The sequence below is a fragment of the Caloenas nicobarica genome, chromosome 16 (genome assembly GCF_036013445.1).
Source record: "Caloenas nicobarica isolate bCalNic1 chromosome 16, bCalNic1.hap1, whole genome shotgun sequence".
Lineage (NCBI taxonomy): Eukaryota > Metazoa > Chordata > Aves > Columbiformes > Columbidae > Caloenas > Caloenas nicobarica.
In genome coordinates, this window is record NC_088260.1 from 2,073,944 (window position 1) to 2,099,279 (window position 25,336).

At 37.8% G+C, this 25,336-nt stretch overlaps 1 protein-coding gene across 12 annotated transcripts in view; it reads left to right on the forward strand.

Annotated features, from left to right (window-relative positions):
- The window catches only part of RIMBP2 (RIMS binding protein 2), a 127,568-nt gene that overhangs the window by 42,559 nt on the left and 59,673 nt on the right, over positions 1-25,336 (forward strand). For 11 of the 12 annotated variants that reach the window (XR_010607112.1, XM_065646748.1, XM_065646743.1 and 8 more), the window contains exon 6: positions 18-155. The exons of the other annotated variant lie outside the window; for it this stretch is intronic. Coding sequence is in view for 10 of the 11 variants with exons in the window: in XM_065646748.1 (XP_065502820.1) it covers positions 18-155 (138 nt within the window). In the remaining variant the exon portion in view is untranslated. The remainder of the gene's footprint in view (positions 1-17; positions 156-25,336) is intronic. 12 annotated transcript variants of the gene reach the window in all.

The window sequence follows — 25,336 nt, forward strand, 5'->3', positions numbered from 1 at the left end:
TGTTTTATTCTACACAGTTTGGAAATGCTCCATCATGTCTGCAGCCTGCAACATCACAGAAAATATTTGATCAGACCCAGTTTTTAGAAGAGACACAGATTTCGAAGTCTCATGTCACCACCTTAAATCAAGAGCATCATCACTGGCAGTTTTTAGTAAGTCCTGTCTTTGTTTTTACTATTTTATGGCAACTGATTGATGTAAAGACAGGTCTAGTTTTGCAGTCCGTGCTGCATCTGTTGGTCTGTTTGGTTTATGTCTGCACGTGCACTAACACCAGGGAGTTGGGGTTTTCTGAAGTGACATGTTTAGGAGATGGGGGGTTTAGCTCCATGATATTTGTAGCAATAGATTTTGTATTGCTATCTTAGAATCTTGTAGAATCATAGTAGTACTTGAATAATATACATATTTACTTGGGACATAATTTAAGCATGAAATGGGAGTTTAAGAAACAAAAATGTGATGTCAATAGTAATTCTGTGCATCCAGCATGAATACAACAGTGCAGGATCCAGTGCTGAATGGTTCTGATCAGCACATTCCCATCTGTCCTGGTGTGTACACCCGACACTGGATTCCTAATGTCAGATTTTTTCCAGTTGGATCTCAATGTGTTTGCACGCATTCTGATTTTCAGGCACCCTTTACATTCAGGGAAGAACCTTTTAGAAGGGTTCTTTCAACATAAAACCTTTAGGATAATGTTAGTGAACATGAAGACAACTTCCAGAGAGGAATAGATGTGCCAGTGAGGTGTCTCGAATGCTTCCTTTTAGATAAAATTCTTTCAGTTAAGTACAAAGACATGTGAACAAATAACCATACAATTTCTGTTTCTTTTTAAAATCAGAGTTGCAGATGGAACACTACATTTTGTTTCTTATAATTAATAGCTGTTTCATCTGCTTTTGCTTTCATTACACCAAGGAATTTACTTCTTTTTGGACTGTGAAATTATAATGAGTGTGATTTCTTTTCTCTCTCTCTTTTTTTTTTTTTTAATTTAAACTGGGTTATTGAAAACAACAATATTGTAAAGAGGAAAGACAAGCTTTTTGAAGCTCTTGGATAAAGTATATTGAACTAGTTGTCTTGAGTTGGAGTCAATTTCCAGCAGTAAATGCAGTTTGGTCAGCACAGGAGGAGATTGACTGTGTACAGCACCGCTCTCTAAAAACTTGCCAGTTGCCCGAGCCAGCAAAGCCCTAATTTCATGGTTGTCCTTTTCACAGAAGTGCCTGGTTCATCAAGCTGCTTCTCCCCTTGCCCACCCCAGTGTTATTTTTAGCATGGATCGGCTCCTCCTGCAGTTCTCCTGCAGCTGCAGAAGCAGCTGTGATGGCACATCTGGAATGTGCAGTGTCCCTGTGGGGAGCGAGCGATGGGCAGGGGACTGGTGCTCGCGCTCCTGCCAGCAGAAACAAATCCTGGCACTTCATAGTGTACAATAACCCTGGCTCGTGAGAATCCGTGTATGAACTTCTAGATTTGCAGAATATTTTATGCATCTTTTCAGAAACACTGAAAAAACCCCACAACTCACTCAATTCAATAATCGTAGTGAAGCAAATAAGACGGGTAAGTTTGGAACTCTACATTGCCTTTATTCGTTGTTTGTTATATAGTCCTAGTAGAAGGAGAAAAGTTGCTTCTGAATGTAAAGAAATGTTGAAACCTTGTGACATGGCAAGGAAACATTTCCCTGTCATCTGATAGCAGTGGGGTTTTGCTAATAGCTGAATCAAATTGTGTGAAAAGCTTGTTCTTTCTTCGTCAAGAGTAAACCACCCAAAATTGTGTTTAGACATGCTAGTTCAAGAAGAAGCAGCGTGAGCCATTTCTGTTGTTTGAGTTCAGAATTACCTGTAACAGAGTCAACTACAAGTTCCAGAGCTTCCATTTAGATATAATCTCCAGGGCTTTGTTTCTCAATGTAATGATGTTTTACAGAGAAATATTCTTTTCAAATGAGATAGAATAACGTGACTCTTCAATGCTAAAACAATTATACTTTTTAAAATCCAGTTTACAAAGCCAAACCTCCAAATGGAAATGTGCTCCCCAGATCTCTTTATGTCCCAGCATTGGCAGCCATTGCTCTGAATTCTCCTTGCCAAAGATACACATGATTTTATGAGTCTTGAGTTACTCTTTATTTTAGCAAATATGTTTAATATGGTGGTACTAGTTTGAGAGAGTGATGTGTAAGTAATGATTGGCTTGGGCATGTTCTGCACAAAAAGAGGGGGCCATGTGTTCAGGGATATGATATAATGAGTTTAATACTCTTCGGAAAACATGTTTCTTAATGGGTGACTACAGAGAAGATGGAACCAAACTGTTTATGGAGATTCACAGTGAAAGCACAAGAGGCAAGAGACACAGGATCTAGCAAGGGAAATTCTTATTAGATCTAAGGAAAAAAAAATAAAGAAAATTCATAAAAAGATACCATTTTATAACTCACTATTCTTACATTTTACCTCACTGAACTGAAAGTAAAGGCTTAAAGCTTTGCTTTGAGAGCCTGATATTTGAAGCTTGAGGTCCTAAATTGGGTGCTGGATTTATCCATTTGAAGGGTATAAGTTTGATTGCATCAGAAGTAATTATATTTAATATGACAAGAGAAAAGTGCATAAATGCGATATTTCGAATGGCTGTTAATGCCTTCTTTGCATCTCTGCTTCTGAAAAGAATAATTACATAGCTGGGACGGGAACTGAATGTTAAGGTCTGGCGAAAGACACTTCTGGTCAAAAAAGTGAAGTCTATCTCCTAATGTTGTGTGTGGAAGTTCCCCCAGCAGAAGGAGTTTGACAAGTTTTGTAGTTGTTTGCAGACCCAGACACTTAAAAAGACCAAGCTGAGGCAGAAATGGGATGCCATTGAAATAAGGGAGAATTTTGCTGTTAACTTCATTGACATAAATAACTCGTGCTTTCAGGAAGCGTAAAGTTGTGTTGTAAAACAAAAACCAGTGGTTTGGATTAGGGTCTTGGGAACGGACGAGAGAAATGGTTGTTTGCAGCAGCTCATTTCAGCCCGGTGTAAACTGTGCCTTTGACTCCAGGGTCTGTTCTCTCTGCTTGGTCTGTCAATATTTAAGGGGAGCACAAGAAATCTGTTATAAATGGTTACCGGGCAGTAGTATCTTTCTGGGTAAAGGGTAAACTTGGAACACCCAAAGAGCCTCTGTTGGAAACACTGTTGTTTACACAGTGTTGTAGTATGGATAGTGAGAGTGCTGGATATTCTGATGCCAGGATTAAAATTTCCTAACCAAATATTAAATAATGTTTATTTCCTACTGTAGTTACAGTACTTTGGGGCTAAATTTTAACTTAGTGCTCACTCCTATTTAATTTTCCATGGATTGCCACAGCTATACCAGTTACAATAACTTTTAATCATTTACACTGAAGAAATAAGTGCGAATTTTTTATTTTTTTTTTATTTTTTTTTTTTCCATTCTGATGCTGTAGGTTTTGGCAGTGGAAAGTGCAAGAGGAAAATCCTGTCTTTTGGTAAACAGAGACCAAATTTTGTATCTGCAGACAAATGTTCCCTTCTTCTTCTGTCATTAGCTTTCCATGTACATAAATATAACAGATTTGCAGCGGTTACCTGTTAGTTACCAGGCAACAGCAGCATTTCCAGGGCCTGCAGCTGCGGGGAATGACGTGCGGCTCCTGGGCTGGAAATCAAAGTGCTCTGAATTTTGAACGGCGGTTGATAAAAAGGACATTAGTGCAGGTAAAATGCCACTTCCACTGTGGGAGCAACATGTCAGCGGAGTTTCTATAACAACAGCAGTGTGCTGAGATATAGCCCTCTAGCACATGTTCATGATGGAAAAATGGTAATTGCTTTCGTCTTCTGCAATACGTGGTTTTCTCTGAAATACACGCTGTACTCCGTTGAAACCTTTTTGCTGCTGTGCAAAGCAGGAATCTGTCATGCTCCCCAAACATTCACTTGGATTTGTTGTTACTGGCGTCAAAGCAATAGATGTTCGTAACAATAGGTAAAAATCTGCGCTGAAAGAAAAAAAAAATTGTAAATAATTTGAGTATTGGATGCTATTCAGAGATCGTTTGCAGTCTCTGGATGATAACAGAACAATAAGGCTAGATATTAGTACAATAATGAAAAACATGAATGCTTCTGCTAGAAATACTTAGTTTTTAACCTGGATAGCTGGCTCTATGAAGGGAATTTTTTAAGGTTATCTGTATTTCCTGTGCCCTGTACACGTGTGAGATTTTTATCAATGAAAGCAATAATATCCATGGCCAAAACCAGTACCTGCATGTTGATAAATGCCGAAGTCAAATAATAATATATTTGAATTTTTATCTTTTTACATCTCTTCTGAGCATTTTTAACCATACGGCACTGAGTTCTATGACTTATTTAAATAGTTTATTTCTCTTTACCATTCCGTCATCAGTTTTGTCCTTCAATGGAATGACTTAAATAACCTTTCATTTCTGATAATATTTTCTGCGTTAACTGTTGCCAGTGCAAAGGTGGGATTCTGGTTCGATTTTGTTGATACAATGCCAGTACAATAAAAGCCTTTCCTATATGCAGGCTATGAAGAGAACTTCCATCAAAAATAGACCTTAATCTGGTTTTAAAAACTCGGTTTTTTTCTACTCAGAGTTCAAGCAGGTTGCACACAGCTGTCTATAATGTACCTGGTACTTTTTGTTTGTTTGGTTGGTTTTTGTTCTTCTTAAAAAAGTAATAATTTCAGACACATTCAAACCATTAGTTCATGGTTACCTGAGAGGCAGTGGGTGGATGAGGGAAATGAGTTGTGCTCAGCATAGCAAGGAGATAATGAGCTACATAAATAATTAGCAACCCATTTTAAAAATATGCTCATATAGAGCCAAAAGTATCTTGGCTTGAGTGCAGGGTCTCAAAGATGTAATTTAGACTATTCATGTCAGCGAGGCAAATATGATTTAAATCTTTCTCTCTGGAGGTCCTTAGAATTCACAAAATGTGAAGTGTATTCATAAAAGAACAGGATCGGATTTCAAGCAAAACACACTAAGGCCACTCGTGAACATATTTCGAAACTTTCTGGTTCCTTGAGCAGTAGATGGCATAGTTTGTGTAGCTGCCATGAAGACCTGCAGATTATGTCCAACAGTCAAAATTCCAGAAAACAATGCAATGGGTGTCTTCACCTGGAGAAAAAAAATGAATGCAAACACTTAAAATATGCTCTAACAGCTGTATCATTTCCATGAACAGAAGAAAAAATGCAACTCTAGACACAACCAGTGCTCCCAAAGAATAGAGGATTCATTTCAATAGGATTTGATCTTTTACAAAAATCCAAGGCTAGTAATTATTTATGAAATTTTTTTGAGATAAGAAGGCAGCTATCTAACTGGATTCCTGTGAAGAAGGTTATCTGTTATCTCTTTATGAACAGTTCCCTGGTTCCAGGGGCAGAAGGGTGGGTGTCTGAGGAGGCTGTTGGACCCACAGCTCTGCTTTAAGTATCCTGGTTGAGCTACTTTCAGTATTTTAAAATCCTGCAGTTTCATTTATTTTTTTCTGTGCTAGCATATTCTCCCCATATTTGTGTGTCATTAAAAAAAGAGTCTTTGTTCTTTCAATTTGAAGTTCAGGTTTACAGATGAGGAGTTAACAGGTGGTTGGGACAAGTGTCCAGCCCTTGTCGTTCAGATGCCACTTGCTGCTATATACCGTATGCTAGATAAGTATAATCCAAAATAATCTTTTTGCAATATTTTGGCCACATTGCTAATAAAATACATGTTTGTTTTCATAAAGAATAGTGACAAAATTGAGAATTACATACATCTGTCTTGGGTAGATTTGTATTTATCATAGCAACCCACCGAAGAAAATACGTGATTCCTGATGGGACACCCAGTAGAAGAGAACTACTTGCTTTCAGAATTGAGCACTGAAGCCAAGTAAGACCCAGTAACTTAACCTCAATTTGTCAGGTTTGTCAGGTAAAATTCATGTAGTCTTTTAACTATGCACTGAAGACGCGTGTACTGGCCTAAGCGTGATGTGTGCCGCTGCTTTAAACGTCTGCTACAGAGCAGTTCATGGGCAGCAGTCCAATCTCAGAAATGCAACAAAAATAAGAAGCAAGGCCAAGGATACGATCGGGAAAAGTTGGATTGTGACTTAGAGATGCGATATGTACGTTGGGTTTTGTCGTGCTTTTTCTTTTACGGATTCGAATGGAGATGGGGTGGAGGGAAGCTGGCCCGGGTCCTGCCCTGACCGTGCCTTGTTTGCTTTGTGGATTAACAGGGAACTCCAATCTGGCCCCTCTCATCAGCGCTGAATCACTTTAAAAAGAAAAACAGTGCCTGTGATTACCAAAAGCATTTCCATTTGTAACACACTGTGGCAGCTCAGCTCAGACACCAGTAAATAAGAACATTATGTATTAAAAGGATGTTGTACATGGAAATTTATGAAATACATAAATGTGGCAATAAGATATACATATGGCTGTCACTTTCTGGAGCAGTGAATATCATTGACACTTTAAATGATGGTGTTCCCTTTACTTAGCCTGAGATACGTGCCCATCAGCAAAGACATCAGAGACCAAAGTCCAAAGAAACAGCGATTAGCATATCTTAAAGTTTCCTGCACTGACTGCTTAAATACATTTGTATTAATAGAAAGATGAGACTCCTCATGATGTTCTCTGCATGACAAAGGCTAAAAATAGTTTTATTAGAACTTTGGCTGCAGTTCTACCAAATTTTAACAGTTTGGGGGAAAAGAAAACATTTTTGAAAGGTTATAATTAATGAGGTATGTGTTGTTGTTGTTGTTTTTTAGAGTATACCAAAATAACATGAAGAAATTGGGCCAAGCATGCTATTTTGTGCCTTTGGATGGTTTGCAGCTCAGCTTCCCACTTGAGATAGGGCTGGGAACCACAACTTCTACATCCATGTTTCTCAAATTCAGTACCTAAAGTGTCATTCTACATAGTGACATAGTGCTGCTTTAGAGGTATTGCGTTCTATTCTGGTTTGAGAATAAATAAGGGGGGAAAGCTTTGAGGTTATTAAAAAAAGGGCGGGGGGGGGGGGAAGATTTAAAAAATGAAAAAATTAGAAAAGCAAGGAAGAAAAAAAGGAAGAAAAGCAGTCCTCAGTCCTGCAAAAAGAAGCATTTGATGCAGCGGTAGCATTGTGTCAGGTGTGATATACATATGGATGGGTGACAGAATGGGAGACATAAGGATGATTCATAATATTAGCAGGGGAAAAGCAGTGAAGCAGGTAAGCTGCTGCGATGGTGCGGTGTTCAAAGCACTTCTAGGAGTTTCCTCTAGGATATTTTGACAACCAATGACAATTTGCAGAGAGTTTGGAGTATTTTGGCCCAGCTAAATGCCCCGCGTGAGTTTTCTTTGGGGGGTTTAGCTGGAAGAGAAGAAAAGAGCCAAATGTCTGCACCCAACTCCAGTCCAGGAACTGTAACTTTGTGATGTGAGTATTAATCTTGGTAGAAGCAGTTCCTGATTACATGAGCGAGATCTTAGATGTGCTGGCTGGTGATGCTGTTATGGATCTCTGAAACCTGTCTGTAGATGCACCAGGCTCTGGGGCAGCATTAGGCTCCAGACCTCCTTCCCAATTTCATAGCAAACTTGATTAAGCCAATAAATTGCAGATCATTGCTGACAGTAAATTAATTCTTAATCTGAGTCTTATTCTGCACTACATTGGGAGACTTTTGCCAGGAGGCCAGTGGCTTGAAAATGGGTAATTAAATTCTACCGTAACTACATTTATATCTACCCTTCTGCTTGCAGGAGCTGGCAAACAAGCGAGAGCCATTAATTTGGCTGTAATTTGGTTTGGTGGAATAAGCTCTACTCCTGTCAGATTCTGAAATGTAAACCAAGGCTATGAAGCGGGGAGTAAATAAAATATAAAGAAAGCTGACAAAAATGTGTTCCTCAGAGAATCTGTTCTTATTTCTCTCTGTAAAAATGTTGGCTATTTGCAAATTTTGCAATACTTTTGTCTGAAGTCAACGTAGAAAAGTTAGAAACCCCCTGAATAAAGGAAAAGTAACAATAGTGACGTGATGTATTCTGAGAATTTCTCAATTATGTAATTAATCCCTTATGACCCAACTTAAGAACTTCAGGAGGTAGTTTTAGCAGGTTGATCATCTCTGCTGCACATAGAGATGTGCGTTGGTTGTCACACAAGGTTTTTTATTGTTTGGATTTGAACCAAGCAATGTTGTTTGAAGGTTGTGTTCAAAAGTATCAGAAGAAAACTAGAGCCTTGCTTACTAGTGCTGTGTTAACACTATTCTCTTTCCATTCCTCTGAAAAAGACTCAGTTTTCCTACTTTTTTTGCGTAGTTTTTCCATTTCCTTGGAGTCCTGAAAGTTGGGCAATTAGGAGACTCACTTCTTTGTTACAGAAAGATGCCTCCTCATTCTCATTAAAGAGAAACAAGCTCCTCCACGTCAGTGGCTTATGATAAATCGTTTCTTATACCTTAAGAATTATGGGGTACTTCCAGTTCTCCAAACTGTTTAAGCCTTTGGGTCCATATCCAAACAATGGAGGGAACAATCTTCATTGCTTTCTAGTACTCTTCTTAAAACTGTTTCAACTGTTTTGTAATTGCGTGGATAATTTTCTAGAAAAGTAGGAACAAGAAGCCCGTGGGGATGTTTTAACATCATTACTGACTGGCTGTCTTTAGCTGTGAGTCAATCTGAATTATCTTCTAAGTATCTCTTGGCAACCTAATGACATTAGCCTGAGCCGTGTTGTGGTTCATTTACTCTTTCGTGGTGAACACTGCAGATAGAGCTGAGTTTTTGAAAACTGATGTTTGGAAACTTCAGAAGGAAAAAGGTTTTCTTGGCAGCAAGCATGTCTATAAACTTTATCTGAAATGAGCAGGTCATAAAAAACGGGAAATATCTGACAGCAACACCACCAGGAAAACTTCAGTTTTCTGGCAAAAATCGTAAGAGAAAGAACCGTAGTTCAATAAAAAGGAATGTTGCTGTGTTTAGCCTGCCTTTGCCTTCTAAGGTTAGTAAACCCAGACAAGGGTAGAATTAACTTGAAGATCTAGCACATAAAGAGGGGTAAGTTGTTAAAATGCAAGTTGGGGAAAAGTCCCAACAGAGAGACAGGGAGAGAACATGGGTGCATCTTATCTGGTTTAGGCAACAAATGTTGTATTTAATGATCTCCAGTGCCAATTACAGTTGTAGAATTGTGATTTTTGTTCAAACCTATGGAGCCCCAAAGTGTTCTGAGCTTAATCTCTTTTTTGCCTTTTGAACAGCAGGATCATGAGATTTTGTGAAGGATACATGCATGAAAACATACATCTATTAATGGTCTCTACATATTTTAGAGAGAGAGAGAATTTTATACAAATATGTATAGTAAATATAATATATAAATACACGTGTGTGTAATATTGTGCACATTTAAAATCCACAGTCTGAGATTTGCAGCTTTGCTCTCCAGTGTTATTAAAAATTTAACCGTGTCTCCAGCTGAGACACTTTTTCATTTTGAGAGCAATGCAAATGTTAATAATTAAAAGCAATTAAAAAGTGTGCTAAAAGTCATGGAATTTTTATAGGCTGGCTGACTGAATAACAGACATCTAGATTTTCTAGAGTGCCCAAGCATCATTAAACAAAGCCTTCTCCCATCCTAGAAGTCCTGTAGTGATGAAGTAACCTATTTTGTCAATTTGGGAATCCAGCTGAGCTTTTGGAGTGAAATTACAAATCCCAATGAGTCCCATGATCACCATGCTGTGGATGACTCTGAAGGAGCTCTTTCTTTCCAGAAATCCAGATGCACAGGATTCCAAGCAACAGGTCAAATAAAAGGAAAGCATGTAAGGAAAGTCCTGAATATGTTAAGCTTTATTCATCTGGTAGTCACCAGAAAGTCTACACTGTAACCACATTTTACAGGGCTCAGTGCTCAGAAGTAAAAACTACATTTCTAGCAAAGAGAAAATTTTAATCTCTTCTTCTGAAAGAATGCTGGAAGAGCTACGAAAGCAAAATGCCTCCTCCCCTCTCTTTTTCTAAAAATAAATTAATAAGTAACATATGGCTTATAAATTAATTAACTTAAGTTATCTTGAAAGAGAAAAATATTCTCTTAGCTCTTCACTTACCAAAGGCCAATGACGGAAATTAGTTCAGAAATCTGCCTGGATTTCTTCATGTCCTTGCAATGTCTGCACATCATGTGAATTCTGTCTGGTTTAATGCCTGTAATGAAACCATTGCCAGCCTTGGAGTCAGAGACCTGTAGATCGTGGTTTAGAGAACAGAAAAATTTGGTCAATCAAATGCTTGAGTTCACTAGTTATTTTCTGTGAACTGCAATGTATCTTCTGAAGTGTGTTTCTCCTTGGCAGATGTCTGAGGGGAAAAAACTACTTTTGCCAAACATCACCAATACAGAAAATTACAACGGGTTTTCCCTGTCCTGCTCCTCTTTGCTTCTCTATCTTTGGGGTTTTGTTTGTTTGTTTTGTGAGCTTTTTCAACTTTAAGTTTAGAATTTTATTTCAGTTCCGTTTCTCGTTTTCCAGCCTTGTGACTGCAGCTTCTTGTCACACGAACCAGATTAGACTGACAGATGAGCTGGGACATACCCTTTACAAGATCTCAACTATTCAGGTTCTGGAAATAGTTTTCCTGAAATAGGACTGCATCCGTATTTATAAAATGAGTAAGACTGCAGTCCTCCCATGTAACAGCATTTTTAGCACATTACCATGTAATTAAGTTTAAAACCAAGACAGCCCTTCAAGTGTGATTGGGAAATCTCTAGCTCTGGGAAAAAGTAGCACCATTATTTAGCAAGCTGAAAAGAATAGTCAGGAAGGCACTGGAAAAATGTTGTTAAACCAGGTTTAGGTAGCTGGACATCCCATGGGGGGTTAGCTGGGTGTGCAGTTTGACCTAATACTATGGGGCCTGAAGCCGTTTTACCTCGGGGTCAGTATTAACCATTTGAAGCCACTCTGGATTTTAATCTTGCTCTGTTAAGTTTTTCAGTTGTTGTTTTTCAGTTGTTATTTTTCAGTTTTCTTGCACTGAGTACTTACCTGCCCTTATAGAAAAGAGATAGTAAGCAGGAAAAACAATATCATAGCATCTGTAACTCATTACATATTATGAGGGTTTTTTATGTTTCTTGTTGTGGCTATGTCTTGTTAAATTTCTGTGGTATAACAACTAGTGTTTTGATGGAGTTCTTGTACTTCAAGTGATCTGATATGTTGTTTAACCTAAGCAGCTGTGAATACACATGGTACATCAGCCTGACTTCATAAACTGATCTCTGGTGAGTTAATCTACTTTGTTTTATAAGACTTACAGTAAGTGATGTATGGCTAGAAAGGACTCGGGTTGCAAATTCAGTATCTCAATTGCTAAACCAGATCCTGCTCTGCTAGAGTTTTGCTAAAGGTCTAGGGAACACTAAATGTGGGTTTGCTTAAAACTGGTGCTGGAAACTATTTCTGTTGGTAAGATGCTGCCTGAACCAACAGGACACACCTGCCATAGTTTGCACCCTGGCTTTTTTTCAGTTCCAAATGTCTAGTTAGTGAATAAACGTGAGATAGTTATTTCTGCTAGTGAAATACTTACCCCATTAGTCCTGTTTTTAATCTTTTCTTCAGAATATTGCAATAAAAACCTCAAGCAGGTTTGATTCAAGTGACATTAATGTCTCCCACCCTGCAGACACCTCTTCTAGTTCTGAAGCAGGGTGAAAAATCAGAGCCTGGCTTGAGCTGCTAGAACACATGCAGAGATCTGTGAAGAGAAATCATCTTTCCTCACAGACTGCAAGAATAGCAAAAAGAATCATGATGGAAGCTATCGCTGAACAAAATGCATTATTTTTAGAATCCCTGTTCTCTTGGCTCACCCAGTTGAAAAGAGAGGCCGTTCTGTGCCGATGTCCCTGCCCGGCACTGTGTGGTGTGGGCACGCTGAGTATGGATAATAAAGTATGGATAATAAATTATGGATAATAAAGCTTTTTCAGAAAATCAGAATTTGCCCGGTGAAGCGTTTTGCATAGCTTTTGTAGTCATGGCAGATACAATATACTTGTGTGGCCTTGGCTTGTCTGTACATACTGATCCTCTAGTCCGCAGAAAATTTATAGGAAATTTTGTCCCTGGGGTTTTTGTTTTATCTTCCCCCCGGTCTGGATTGATGCCCAGTCCTATGAATTGTAAAGCCATAGTTTAAATGTGGAGTGTGTCTGTCATTGTATATTTTATTCTATATTTATAGAACATCAAACATAGGTGAAGGTAAAACCCATACATGATAAAGGCATGTAGACCATTGCTAATACTTTCTTATAATCAGGAATGATACTAATTAGCTGGTGGGGCATTGTCAGTGTATTGGAAACCCACGTTGCAGGGCTACTGAAAGAGGAATTTAAATTGATGTATGGCAAACTATTCTGTTGCCAGCTTATTTGCTTGGTTGTTCACTCTGATCTCTTTCAGATTTTAGAAGCTAAGAATTCAGTCCTCTGAAATTCCTGAAATCAAAGACTTAGTGCTCCCAAGATTCAGATTGGCAAGGAACTGCTCTAGGGCAGAAGTGTCAGGTAGATTGTACTTAAAACAAGAACCTTTTCTTCCTTTCATTTACACAAAGAAGTACGAAATGTCAAGTTTTTGTTCGGAATTCTAATAACACCACAACTGGGTAGGTCAAAATCCTCCATGAAAAGGAATATTACCCAAGAGAACTGTATAGTTTTATTTGCAAAGCACTTTGTGGCTATGGACTGGATGACATCTAAGCACTAAATATTGTTATTTTGATTGTGTTGTGATACAGAGCAGGCACCAATGAAAACAGTAAACTGCAACCATGGAATTGTGCAGCTTCATTTTTTTTCCTAAGGTTTAGTGTTTGTGTTCGCTGAAGTCTGAATTGGTGTTTAAAATGAGGAGTTGCCCAGAGGAGATCATTATTTTTTAATGTACATTTCACTGGACAGCAAAGCAATTAATTCCTAAATTTATAAATTACGCTCTACCACATTATAGCAGGATTAGACACATTTTGGCATTTCAGCAACTTTCAACACACACTTTGCACATAAGAAGAAATAATGAGATTTGACAATCTGGCAGAGAAAAATTGTTCAAAATTTGGATTGTTTTCCAACCTGTCCGGGGAATGGGACAGGGATTTGCAGATTTTCTATGGCAGAGAGTTAATTGCCACGACATTCCGTTTGCCATCTTTCCTCTGCAGAGGCAAATCACCTCGTTGTGGGCAATTTGGGACCCTCAGGGAAAAATGCTCTTTCATTTTCTGCACGTGATGCAGCTAGCAATGGTTGGGAGCCTGAGTTAAGGAGACAGCATTAACTTCAATCCGGTCACTCTCAAAGAAAGGATAAAGTGATGTTAAGTGATTTGGTTAATTATATAGTTAAACCCCATTTAAGGTGATACAGCCTTGGCAGCACCAAGACTGAATTATGCTGAAAACAGTAAAGAAAAGATCCGGATTCTTATTCTCTGAATCAGGCGTGAAAACTGAATATAAAAGACGCTGGCAGGAATTTCGTTTCCTCTGGGTAAATAAAGCATCATTGGAGTGTTTGAGGGCCACAGGAGCTTGCATTTGGTTGAGCTCCTAATCAAGTGGCAGTTTCCATTTTGACAAGGGCTGAAACAGAATTGTGAGTTTGAAGAAATGGAGTTAACAAGCTCCGTCAGCTGCCGCCTTTTCAGCGGAAAATAAAAGGAGAAAGGTAACATGGATTCTTTGGCTAGTTCCAGCGTCCATAAGAGATGTAACTCAAAATTTCTCCCTTGTAGTTCAATTCCACTACACTTTTATAAAGCACCCTAGGGCTCTGTATTTTTTCTCCTGACTCATTTTCTGCTTTGTGAAGTGCTTCACAGGTCTGTTAAGCAGAACCAAACTCAGCATAGCTGCACGAAAACTGAAATGCCAGAGTGAAAGAAATGGATTAAGCAGATTATCTCCTATCATACTTCAAAGAATTTGAAGCATAGGGGTTTAAAAAGCAATAACTTTATATTAAGATTTTTTTTTAAATGGGAGGTTATATTAATGACATACTGCCAATAAAGAATAATATTATTTTCTTAAAAGAATTTCAGAGCACTTTAGAGCAGTAAAGGAACGTCTTCACATATCTGCTTGGCCACAATGAGAAGAGTTTATTCTACACCTAATTCAAATGAATGACACTGATTTATTTCTAGTTCTTCTGTCCATTCTTCACCATTTGGTAGTATTATTTGTGAAAGAAGGAAATACGTGAGGACTTTGTGCCTTCTGCCACATGCTGGGTGTAGTGCTGTGAAGGGAAAAGAAATTGTCTTTTGAATAAATATCACTTCTGGCCTTCACAAGTTGTTCCAGATCAAATCTTTTCTTTGAGAATTAGCCAAAGATAGACAGGAAGAACAATCCTCTGAACTATAATAAGCATAATCATCAGAAAGCAATCTTAAAAATAATTTCCACCGTTAAATGTAGTGTAGATTGAAGGAGTAGAAAATGTGATTCGACCAGGCGCGGAGGAGAAAGCCTGTAGCATCTTTTCCTATAGAATTCAATTTGGACTTAATTTTCTGGAAGCTTATGAAATAGGACAACGGTGAACCACTAATGGAGGGAAAGGGTGGCTAATGAAGGGATATGCAAATTTAGGAGAAAGTCAAGTGTTTGAATTTTGCCTGATATATTTTGCAAGGTAATTGTTGTTTGTTTTTCACAAAATTCCTTAGTTGCAAATTCCATGGTATGCTTTAAGCTGGTAGCTATATGGCTATTTTTCCTTTGTTTACCACTTGCTGCATCCTTGGCTCTGCCACGGAAAGTCCTCTTTCCCATGCGATGTTGCTACTGAGTATGTCGAGTCCTTTAAAACCCCTTAGTTTTATGTTGTTGAGGTTCACTTGATTTTGAATACGTGATTTTGAGTGTCCTGTGACCATATATGCAAGGGTAGAACTTCAGATGGATGAAAAGCGCATTTTGGCATTCTCTTGAGAGACCTGCCATCTCTTATCATGTTTTCTTTGTCTTATTTTTTTTAAGGAAAGTCAGGAGAACATATGCAAAAATGCAATTAATCTATTTCTAGCTTCTGCAAAAATAAATGGAGTGACCAACTTATGCAATGCTTACACAAGATTTTTACACTCACATTAACGGTGCAAGCCTCTGCAAGTAAGAAGACAGTAGTTTATTATGATAATCGAGTTTGCATTCCAAAAAGCAGATTTTATCCCTGATTTCTATCACGTAGGCTTTGCACCAAACTGGCAACGGAGAAGAGAAAGAATTGGCAGGAGTGCCCAAAGTTGTCCTTTAGTGAGCTGAAATGTAGGCTCACTGTCAGAGTGACAGACTTTTAAAGAAGCAGCAAAATTGTTAAATAATGTGTTCATGAAAGCCTCTCTTTGAAAGAGAGGAGCTGAAATCAGCAGTTTACCTATGAAGGGTTGGAGCCTTAAATCAAAAGTGAATATATATGATGAAATGCAAAGTGTTTAATCAAAAGCAGCCTGTTTAATCACTGCTTTTTCTTCAATAGATTATGAGAATAAGCCCCTGATTTTCACTTATTTACATCAGATTTTCCACAATCATGGTTCCTCCATTTTGAAATGAGCATTAATGCCGAAATGCCAGCTCAGGAAAGGCCTCCTCGCAAACACAGAGATCGTTCGCAGTGAGGGCTTAAGAATTGGTTCTCATAAATGTACGCTCTTGTCAAAATGGTTTTTTGAATATCACTTAGTTTGGTACTACAGGCGATGGAAATACTTTAGATATCAGTTCCAGAGCTATATATTCTACATCATGAAATTTAAGAGAAATATTAATCTTTCCATGCTATTACGCCTGTTAGAATGACAGACATTTACCTGGAGCAGGAGGATCCATCAAGACATTTGATCTCTGGTACCTCAATGATCTCTGTTAGTCACTTTTGCAGGCAGGTGTCAGTCTTCAGTAGATGGAAAAGAATCAGTGATGTGAAACTGATGTTCTAGAAAGCTTCATAAATGTGCAGCCATCTTGAGGCTATCTTTAATTTTCGGTTTCATTCCTCACTTTGCTGATAGCCGTATCAGAGAGAATTCAGCGATGCTCAACTTAATTTAAACCGAGTGTCAGTATGATGAGATTTCACCTCGAACTCATGAAAATAAAAACCTTGGCATGACTCACATTTGACTTTTGAATTAGTATGTTCAGAAATCAGTATGCAGCTAAGCTATGTTCTTTTGAATATTCCCTGCTATCTTGCAGTCTACTTCTATTTTGCCTGAGTTTTCCTGATAGCCGTCATATGAACACACGTGTTCTCACCGTCTTTTTCAGTTCTTCATGTGCCTGGAAATGCTGCGTCCTTTCAAAGTCTTTGTGCTTAATGGGAGACAAATTGAACCTCCCCTTTGATTAACCTTCTCTTTTGAAATTCAGCCCATTGCAATTCAGAAGCATCACTTAAATTTGTTATCTGTTCATATTTTAACCAAAACTAATTTGTCTTGGCTTTACTAGAGCTAATTAGTTTGCTTGAGGACTGAAGGTCTCTCAGAATTCCTTGTTACAAATAAATACATCAGGGAGAAAAAAATTGAAAAATACTTCAATATGAATAAAAACTATATGTTAATGAAATTAATAATAGGTGGAAATACAGTTGACGGTATCTGATCTCAAGTGTCTAAAGGGCTGAAAATTTTAATGTAGTTTTAAAATGTTCTCCAAGGATTTGCTTTGCTTTGAGAATTACAGTTGTGTTGTGAGACATGCATTTCTTGCTCCACGAATAGATTTTCTGCTATAGGTTAGTTTTTAATTGATACGTTGGAAGAGTTCAGAAATTAGGCTGATACGGTCTGTACATGGTTTAGGAGGTTGCTATACAAACGTGAAACATGAGGCTTATTTTAACCAAATATAGTATTTTCTCTATTTTTTCCAGTTGATGATTCATAAGAAAATGTGATTTTGATAGTTTTAAGAAACACACAGCAAACAAATTTTATCTTTACTTAAAAAAAGAGGAACTATTCCTGTTGTTTTCTTCAATTGCACTGGTAACGCACAGAACATGAGGATCACAAACTGGGAGGTGAAAATAAGTTCAGATGAAATGATACTGGAACGAACCTACATCTTCCCAGAGTTTAAACTGAATTCATTCTCTTTGAGGTTTGGGGATGGCGTAAATTACTGTAGTTGTTTGGGTTTTTTTTAAAAAGTGCTCGTCCCTTTGTATGTCCGTGAATGGAAAAAGAATATCGGTCAAGTAGACAGTACAATGAATTGGTCCTGCTGTTTCTGGTATTGGTTGCAATCCCAACACAGTAGGTTTTATTTAAAAAATCATATACTTTATTAAACAGAGTCATTATTTCATTAATCTGTTTCTCAAACTGACCTTGTACTTGCTTTGGTACAGTCTCCTGGAAAAAGCTTTTTTTTTGAGATTTTGAGATTTTTGAGATTTCGATTTTGAGATTTTTTGAGTCATTTTGAGATTTCTCCACCAAAGCTGAATGATGGGCTTGTTCATTGGAACAGCCGTTCACAGGCAGATGTGATGAACGTTACCACTAACAGTATCCTGATTTCTGTCATAAAACAGAATCTGGTGTTTGAACTATATTTGTTAGTGTATACCAGCTGGCAATATCTTTCAATTAGGTGTCTGGGAGATTAGTGTCATAATTCATTTAGAAGTAAGTTTTTAAATGCATAAGTATAGGATAACTTTTTTTTTTTAACATCGTTTTGGTGGGTAGCAATTTGGAACAGAGCAAACAAGACAGTCTTTGTGACTAGTGTTTTTCAGTAATTATCTTTTTTTTTTTTCCGTATCCTCAAAGCCTTTCCTGGGAACTTCCACAAAGCTTCAAATTTCTAGCTGCTGCAACAATTGATTTTTATGAACTGAAAAAATTAAATATGACAAGCCCTAAAGCTAAATATTATTAGCATTGGATTTATTTTCTTTTCGATCTTTAATTCAGCACGAGAAATTTTCACCACTTAATTTAGTGAAGTGGAATGCTATATTCCAGTGGTAGCAGTAGTCCTTCACGTTGTCTCACCATTTTCAGAGGTTTCCTTGAGTAGGTTTATTTTCACTGTCCAGAGTTGATTTATTTTTTTTAATTTCCCCTTTGTATATCATTTGATTCAAGATTTATTTTCAGTTGATTCACAAATCAGAAGTGTTTTGCATCATTATTCCTCCTCTTTCTGTTTCCTTACATAAGATTATTTGCTAATCAACTGGTATTTTACACAGAAGGAGGATTCTGTGCTCTGATTAGACTCTTCCTGGGTGGTTGTCCTAATGGTGTTCAGACTTACAAGCTGTTTTCAGGTTATTTATATCTTAAATATAAAACTTTGATTAAATACTAGCAAAAGTACAAATCGCAACAACAAATATTGTCTCTGGTTTTAACCAGGGCATAAAATAATGTGAATTTTATATGAAATGACAGCAAAAAAGATTTTAAAATATATATTCAGGATAGGAGTAATACATGCTCGTATTAAAAGGTTTTTATGGGCAAAGAGAAATTGAATTTCCCAGTGTTTAGATTGTTCTGAGTGACAGAAGGCAAAATCCTTTATTTTACACATCTCATTTAATAAGTGAGCAAGTGGCAAACCCCATAATGCTTCCCTAATGTGCCAAGATTTTCTCTTGGAAACAACTGTGAATAAACTTCGGTTATTTAAATTAATGCAGATGTCTTAAGTCCCAGAACGTCCTGGTCCAGTTCAGGGATGAAGTGACAGCAAAGCTGGAGACAGAAGCTGCGTGAAATCTCACAGCATCTGTCCGTTCAGCCGCAAGCGGTTAATTATTGACTTTTAAAGAATAAACCGAAATGTAAATATTGACTGAAGTTACAGATCACAAAAAGCTTCCCTGCCTCGGGTACTCAAGGAGGCACAAGCTGAGCGTGGCTCGCCACCCTTCCTTGTATAAATAATACGGATTGTACCTTATCAAATGATGGGTTGAATGCGGTTTTGCGAGGGGTCGGGCGCAGGTCCTGCCCCCGGGAGCCACGTTCTCTCTGCAGGCGGTGGGTAAAGGTCACCCCAGCTCCCACAGGAGAATCGCGTTAATTTAACAGCACGATGCGCTACAGCTTGGATGGGCAGAAAGAAACTCGGATTCTTTCTGTTTGCCTGTGTCACTAAGGAGAGAAGGTGGATGCAGGCGCACACACACAGGACGGCTTTCTGAGTAAGTGGGGGTGAAATACGTTTTCTTGCTACCGCATGCAACTCTAAGTAATGAAATAATTAATGGTTTGAGAATGAGGATAATTAGTCACGTTGAAGCAAATTTAAGATTAATTGGCGATGCCAAATAATATGTTTGCTAAGCCTTGGAAATAGCAAAGAAATAAGTCTGATTGCAACTTTAGTGCAGATTTCTAGCTGCTGATTTTCTGCCCTGTTAGAAGCAGTCAGGACTCTGTTTGGATTCGTGTCAGTCTGATGAAGGAAAGAAATACTGACAGGTTTGGATGAATTGCTTCAGTATTCCAGTGCTCTTAAGCAATTAGTTCCTTGTCTGAATTGAGACCTTGATAACTTAGTTTTCTTTTGATTTTATACTAAGCAGAGTAGTATATAAATATCTTCCTGGCAGCATTAATTACATTTAGGAAAGAGAAAATAAGGAAAAGTACCATGGCAAATATATTGTTTGGCTTTTGTATTGTCTCTTATGTTAGCACAAAGTGCTTTGTCTGTGCTCTGCTCTCCTCAAAAATGCCTGGAAAATTGTCCTCGGAGACCACAGAGATGTGGAGCAGATTTAGGACAGCAAAATAAGAAATTGTGGTAGGTCTTAAAGGCTTAAAGACTTGTATGTTTGTGTAGAGTGTGATTTTTGTTTATGTAGAGAGGAGGATTTTTGTGTTACTGCTGCTCAGTGCCAGTCAAACCACCCAAGAGCACATGTCCAGAGTGTTCATTTTTCAGCAGCATTTCAACCAGCAGAGGAATCCAAAATCAACAAGCTTTTTTTGGTCTTAATTGCCGAGTTTCTCTTTGTGACAAATAGCTATCCTGTATTTCTCACAGGTTTACTGTACAAACTATTGACATCCTCAGCACGTACGTGTATCAATATATATTCTCATGGAGATGCTGCTCTCATCCTGCTCATTTGCACTCTGTCAGATAACCTTTCCTCATCCCATTTTTGTAACTCCAAGCTGCAAAGTGTCTTCGAGCAGCCATGGTTTAAAAACTGTAAAGCCACTTTCCTTTTCCATATGCAGAGGGTTCCTTGCCTCCACACTTATACATTAACTAGCCTTGATTCTAGCCCCGGTTTTGTCTTATGCTTTAAAAAAAGAGAGCATAATATATTTAGGCAGGGGCTTCCTTCCCATGGGGTGGTGCCTAATACGAAGTTTGGTACGTTACCAATTTTGATTAATTCTATGATTTGCTAGTTATTGTATTTCTCCTTGATGTCCTTGTGACAAGACTTTAGATGATGTTGAGTAAAAGGATAAGAAACAGCATGGCTTTAGTTAGGTAAGAGAGCCACCTTCTTTTTTGGCACTTAGGAAAAATGAATCCACAGTTCCCTCATTGCTTGCCCAGGGACTGAGAGTGATGCATAAATTTCAAAATACTGACTGGCAGACTGTTGAAACTCATTATTTTGTGATGTATTTCTCCTGAGAATCCTTAGAAAAATAGTATATGTAAGTTTTCACACCTGTAAATATGCACACAGTAAAACTATTGAGCTTTGTCAGTCATTACGTTTTGCTAAATGGATGGAGAAAATGGTATCTGGGTTGTTCAGAGCAAACTATGTAGCCCTTTCAGATTTAACGTTGTATTACGTGATAAATCATCTAAAGTTTCTTTTTTATTTTTCTAGTATTCAAATTGTGTTGAAAATGGTTTGAAAACAGCTTTGATTAATAGAACGAGGTACAAGGTGCCTTTGTGATTTACCTGCACGTTCCTTCTCTAACGAGGGAATGCAAAGTGTTGCTGCAATCTCTGCAAATGGGAATGAAGTGTTCTGAGGTGGGCACTTCCCTGTAGATAACCTTAATTAAGGAAGATTTGGTTGGACCACAGAAGGACTAACACAGCGTTTTATACAGCTTTTCTTAAAATTGCGGGTAGGGAAAGCAGTGGCCTGTAATACTTTGTTTTGGTCAACTCATAAACTTTTTTAGTGTTCATATATACCGTCTTAGCTTAACAGAAGATGAAAAATTGATTGTACAGTCTTACTTGAAGGCTTTTATTATTATCTGTTCTGAAAACAGAACTTCTGGAGCATGAAGATCTGTTTTTGAATGATGCTTCTGGCATCTAACCCTTAAAATTATTCAGCACATTTTTCTTGTATCTGTCCTGAAATGAAAAATTATCTTTGGTTTTCAAGTCACTTACTTTTAAAAATTGTGCTAAACTTTCCATAGAGATTCCCAAAATTATGTCACGTATCAATATGAATTTCTGCCTAGTAAACTACTCTGAGACAACTGAATAATTACTGATGTCACCAGAGTTTACTTTTTTTCTGTTTTAACATTCGCCCCTCCAAATGTGCTGCTTAAAAAGATGCCAGTCTATGAAAAAAACCCATTTAGCTGTTTGAGCTTTAGTTGATGTTCTGCTCGGGCTCAGCACACTTCATCCTCGTCAGTGCCACAGGCCTGAGTCTTCACCTGCTGGGCCACGACGTTGCCATGGCAACCGTTGATCTTGTTTGCTGTTCTCTCCCGTTGTGCATGACAAAAATGAAAGCTTTTTGAGAAATATTTGTGAAAGCTGATCTAACTAATTGCATTTTAATGATCGGTGAAATAGAATAAGAAAAGGCTTGCTCTATTTCGATAAGAATAAGAAATTCCTATTGTAAGAAATAGCACAATGAATTGACAATTTAATCAAAGTTGACAAGGTCTCTCCATGAGCTCTTCCTATATAAATGTGTCTACAACTGGTGTGTTGGCAGAATACTAAACTCCATGGTCTTTAGAAGATCTGATAAGGTATTCTACTGCGAGATCTTGCCATTTACCGGTCTCCTCTATACATTCTGTTGATGAGCAGATGGAAACCATAAAGCCTTAGTAGATCATTGAACAGACACTTTCTGTTGCAGCCTTATCCCTAATGAGCTCCAGTGCTGATCAGAACAATTTTCTTCGTGTTTTTTAGCTGGTGAATTTTGTTTGTTCTGCCACTAGCGAAACTGAGGTCGGTAGAAAATGTGGATAGCAAGTTCCTTATGAAATATCACAAGGTGTTAGTGGAAATTCACACAGGTGCAGAAACCACTGAAACCATAGTACGTATTTTAATTATTTTAAAGTATTTGATGGCACTTGGATTGCTCTACATAAATAAGTTAGATCTTTGACGCGTCCACTGGACACTAGGCAAAAAAATCAATTTACTTCCAGTTGGAGATGTGAAACAAAAAGTATATAGTATGATGGTAAAATAAAAAGAAAATATTTGTTAAGGGGGCAGTAGAGAATGTCTCCTTCAGCCAGTCTTCAGCTTGGTACCAGCATTCAAATGGGGTAGTGTTTAAGCCACGCTGGGCTTCTTTTGTGCCTTAATACAAGACCAGGGACCTTTTCACTCCTTTCTCCACAGCAGTGGATAATTTAAGATTATTTTTTTCGTTCTCTTGTGTATAAGTTGCCCCAGAAGGAACTAGAACTGTGCTATGGTACATGAGTATTTGACCCTCTGTGTCTCAGATACATGGATTAATTCATTGTAGTGAGGAGTGAATGTAAAAAAAATAATGGAATTAAAAACCTCTGGATAAATATTGATTTTCGCTTCAGCCCATAAATCAAATTGATTAACTTTCTAATACTGTCTGAGGGAAAACACTTCTGTAATAATAATTTTAAGATGAATTCACTGCTAAAGGCTGCAGAAATGGATTTTTATTGTATCTTTGGCTATGTTTGTTCTCGGCAGCTGGATGTTATTTGAAAAGTGGAACACAAATGTACTTGTTTTTAAAGGAAATCTTCAGCAGCAGTTGTCTTCACTTGAGGTGAGGGGGGATCTTCAGCCTGCGCAAAAGCTGAAGCACAGCTACATTAGGAACAGCTGTGTTGGTAGTGGAATTACTTTGGTATAAATCTTCTATTAAAACTTAACGCTACCAAAATAATTTTTATATGGTCACTGATTAAAGCATTATCAATATTGCATAATTTTAGTTACTGGAACAGTGTTAAACTGAAAGTATTAGTGTTAACATATATAAATAACTCATTATTGATGAGAATTGACCTCTCTGTCACCCCTTATTTTTCTTTGAAGTTGACAGGCCTAAAATTACCTTGAATTGATTCTTCAGTTATCAGTTATACATTTGTATGCTACTTTTTCACAACAAGATTATGTATGATTTTGTCATTAAGGAATTAAGCCATTATCCAATAATAACATTTTCATTGCAAATACTGAGAAGGTTTTAAAAGATGATACTGAAAACATAGATTATACAATTGCCATCTTTGCTTGTTAGGATAGTTTGATACTTTCTGCAGAAGCTAGCAAGAAAAGGAGTAATGCCACCTACTGCCGGTCAGAGATGTTTGGACTTTTGCTTTTGGGTGCAGAGTCTGGTTGATGCATTCCACATACCTCATGGAGGAAGCAAAGCGTCATAAAATACGTACATAATAGCAAAGACTAAATAATGCTATCATGAGGAATGTCTTTATGATTACTTCCTCCAGCCACAGTAGGTGTAAAGTCCACAAATAATGTCTGGAAAAGAACTTGGATTTTGGTAATTCATTATAAACAGCTGCAGCTAGAATGTCTGCTGTGTTATTTATTCATGACTATGGATGCTATAATAAAACCATTGCACTTAGATGTATCTGAAGTTATCGCCTTACGCATTTTCATTATTAAAAGAGATGAGAGGGTCTTGTCGTGGGACATAGGTGAAGAAAGTAAGATGGAGAGTGTGATGAACAATTTTCAGTGGTGGCCATGATCTGAGCAGCAGCAAATCAAATATGGTTACATCTGATTCTAAAACAGCGGAATCTTCCAGAACGTCAGATGAATCTGTTGTTGATCTGCCCTTTTCCTCTCTGATCCTGCAAAACACGGTAGTGGATTCCTTATCATGTAAGTCAGAGTTTTTATGGGGGTGACGGGTTTCAGGTGGCAGAAAAGATTGTATGAACAAGTTAGGAGAAATAATTGCGTGAAAAGCTGGTACTCCAAAGGACAAGACAAGAGTGTGAATGAAATGAGTTGGTAGCGCAAAGCTTGTTATCTTAAGAGTCTTATTGAAGCGAAAAATAATACCATGCATTAATGATTTGTGCTTCCTCCACAACATCTGGTCCTGGTTGCTGTAGTGCCAAGACACTGGTGGTTTCCAAGTCCCATAAACTGCTGCAGTTCCTGCGTTCCTTATTTAGCAGTGCTTTTTAAGAAGTGCTATTTTTATGTAGTGTTTCTTATCCTAAATTCAGCCTACTGATTAGAGGGGTTTGCTTCCCTTTGTTTTCTTTTTGTTTTCTTTTGTTAGAACAAAGTCTAATTTGCATGGAAATGTTCCTATTTTTTAAATTTTAAAAAATCAAATTGTGAAGTTATTTTTATATAAAATGGAAGCATTTCTGAGTAGATATTCCTTAATCTTAAGAGTGGTAGTGGAAAAAACTTCTGTATGACTGTCAATATTCTCTGTAGTAATTCCTTAGTTTTTCAATGTTGTCATAAAATGTCCAGCTACTTTCTGTACTACTTGCTAATTTGTACTGCATCATGACAGTTGAGAGGAAGAATCAAAACCACCTAAACCCCACCCCCAACCTTATAATATGTAATTTATTAAAAGTGGAGCTTGCTACCTGCCCAAGTTGATAACTGTGGAAGAGAGTACTGGCGAGAACTGTGTCCTCCATGGGACAGGAGGGGACATTCAGCATCCTTCAGTGCTTTCTTTGATCCCACCTTTACCTCCTGCTCTGCATCCAGAGCTGTCACATACGATGGAAGTGTCGTCAGGACATGAACACAACAGCAGCATCTCTTGTGAAAGCCATTTTTCTCCACCTGCTTCTGGTTCCACTTTGCTGTTGCTATATCATACAGCAGTTAGGATTCTGCGGGACAGCCTGTATTTTTCTTACATCATCAACATGCTAATTACAAAGA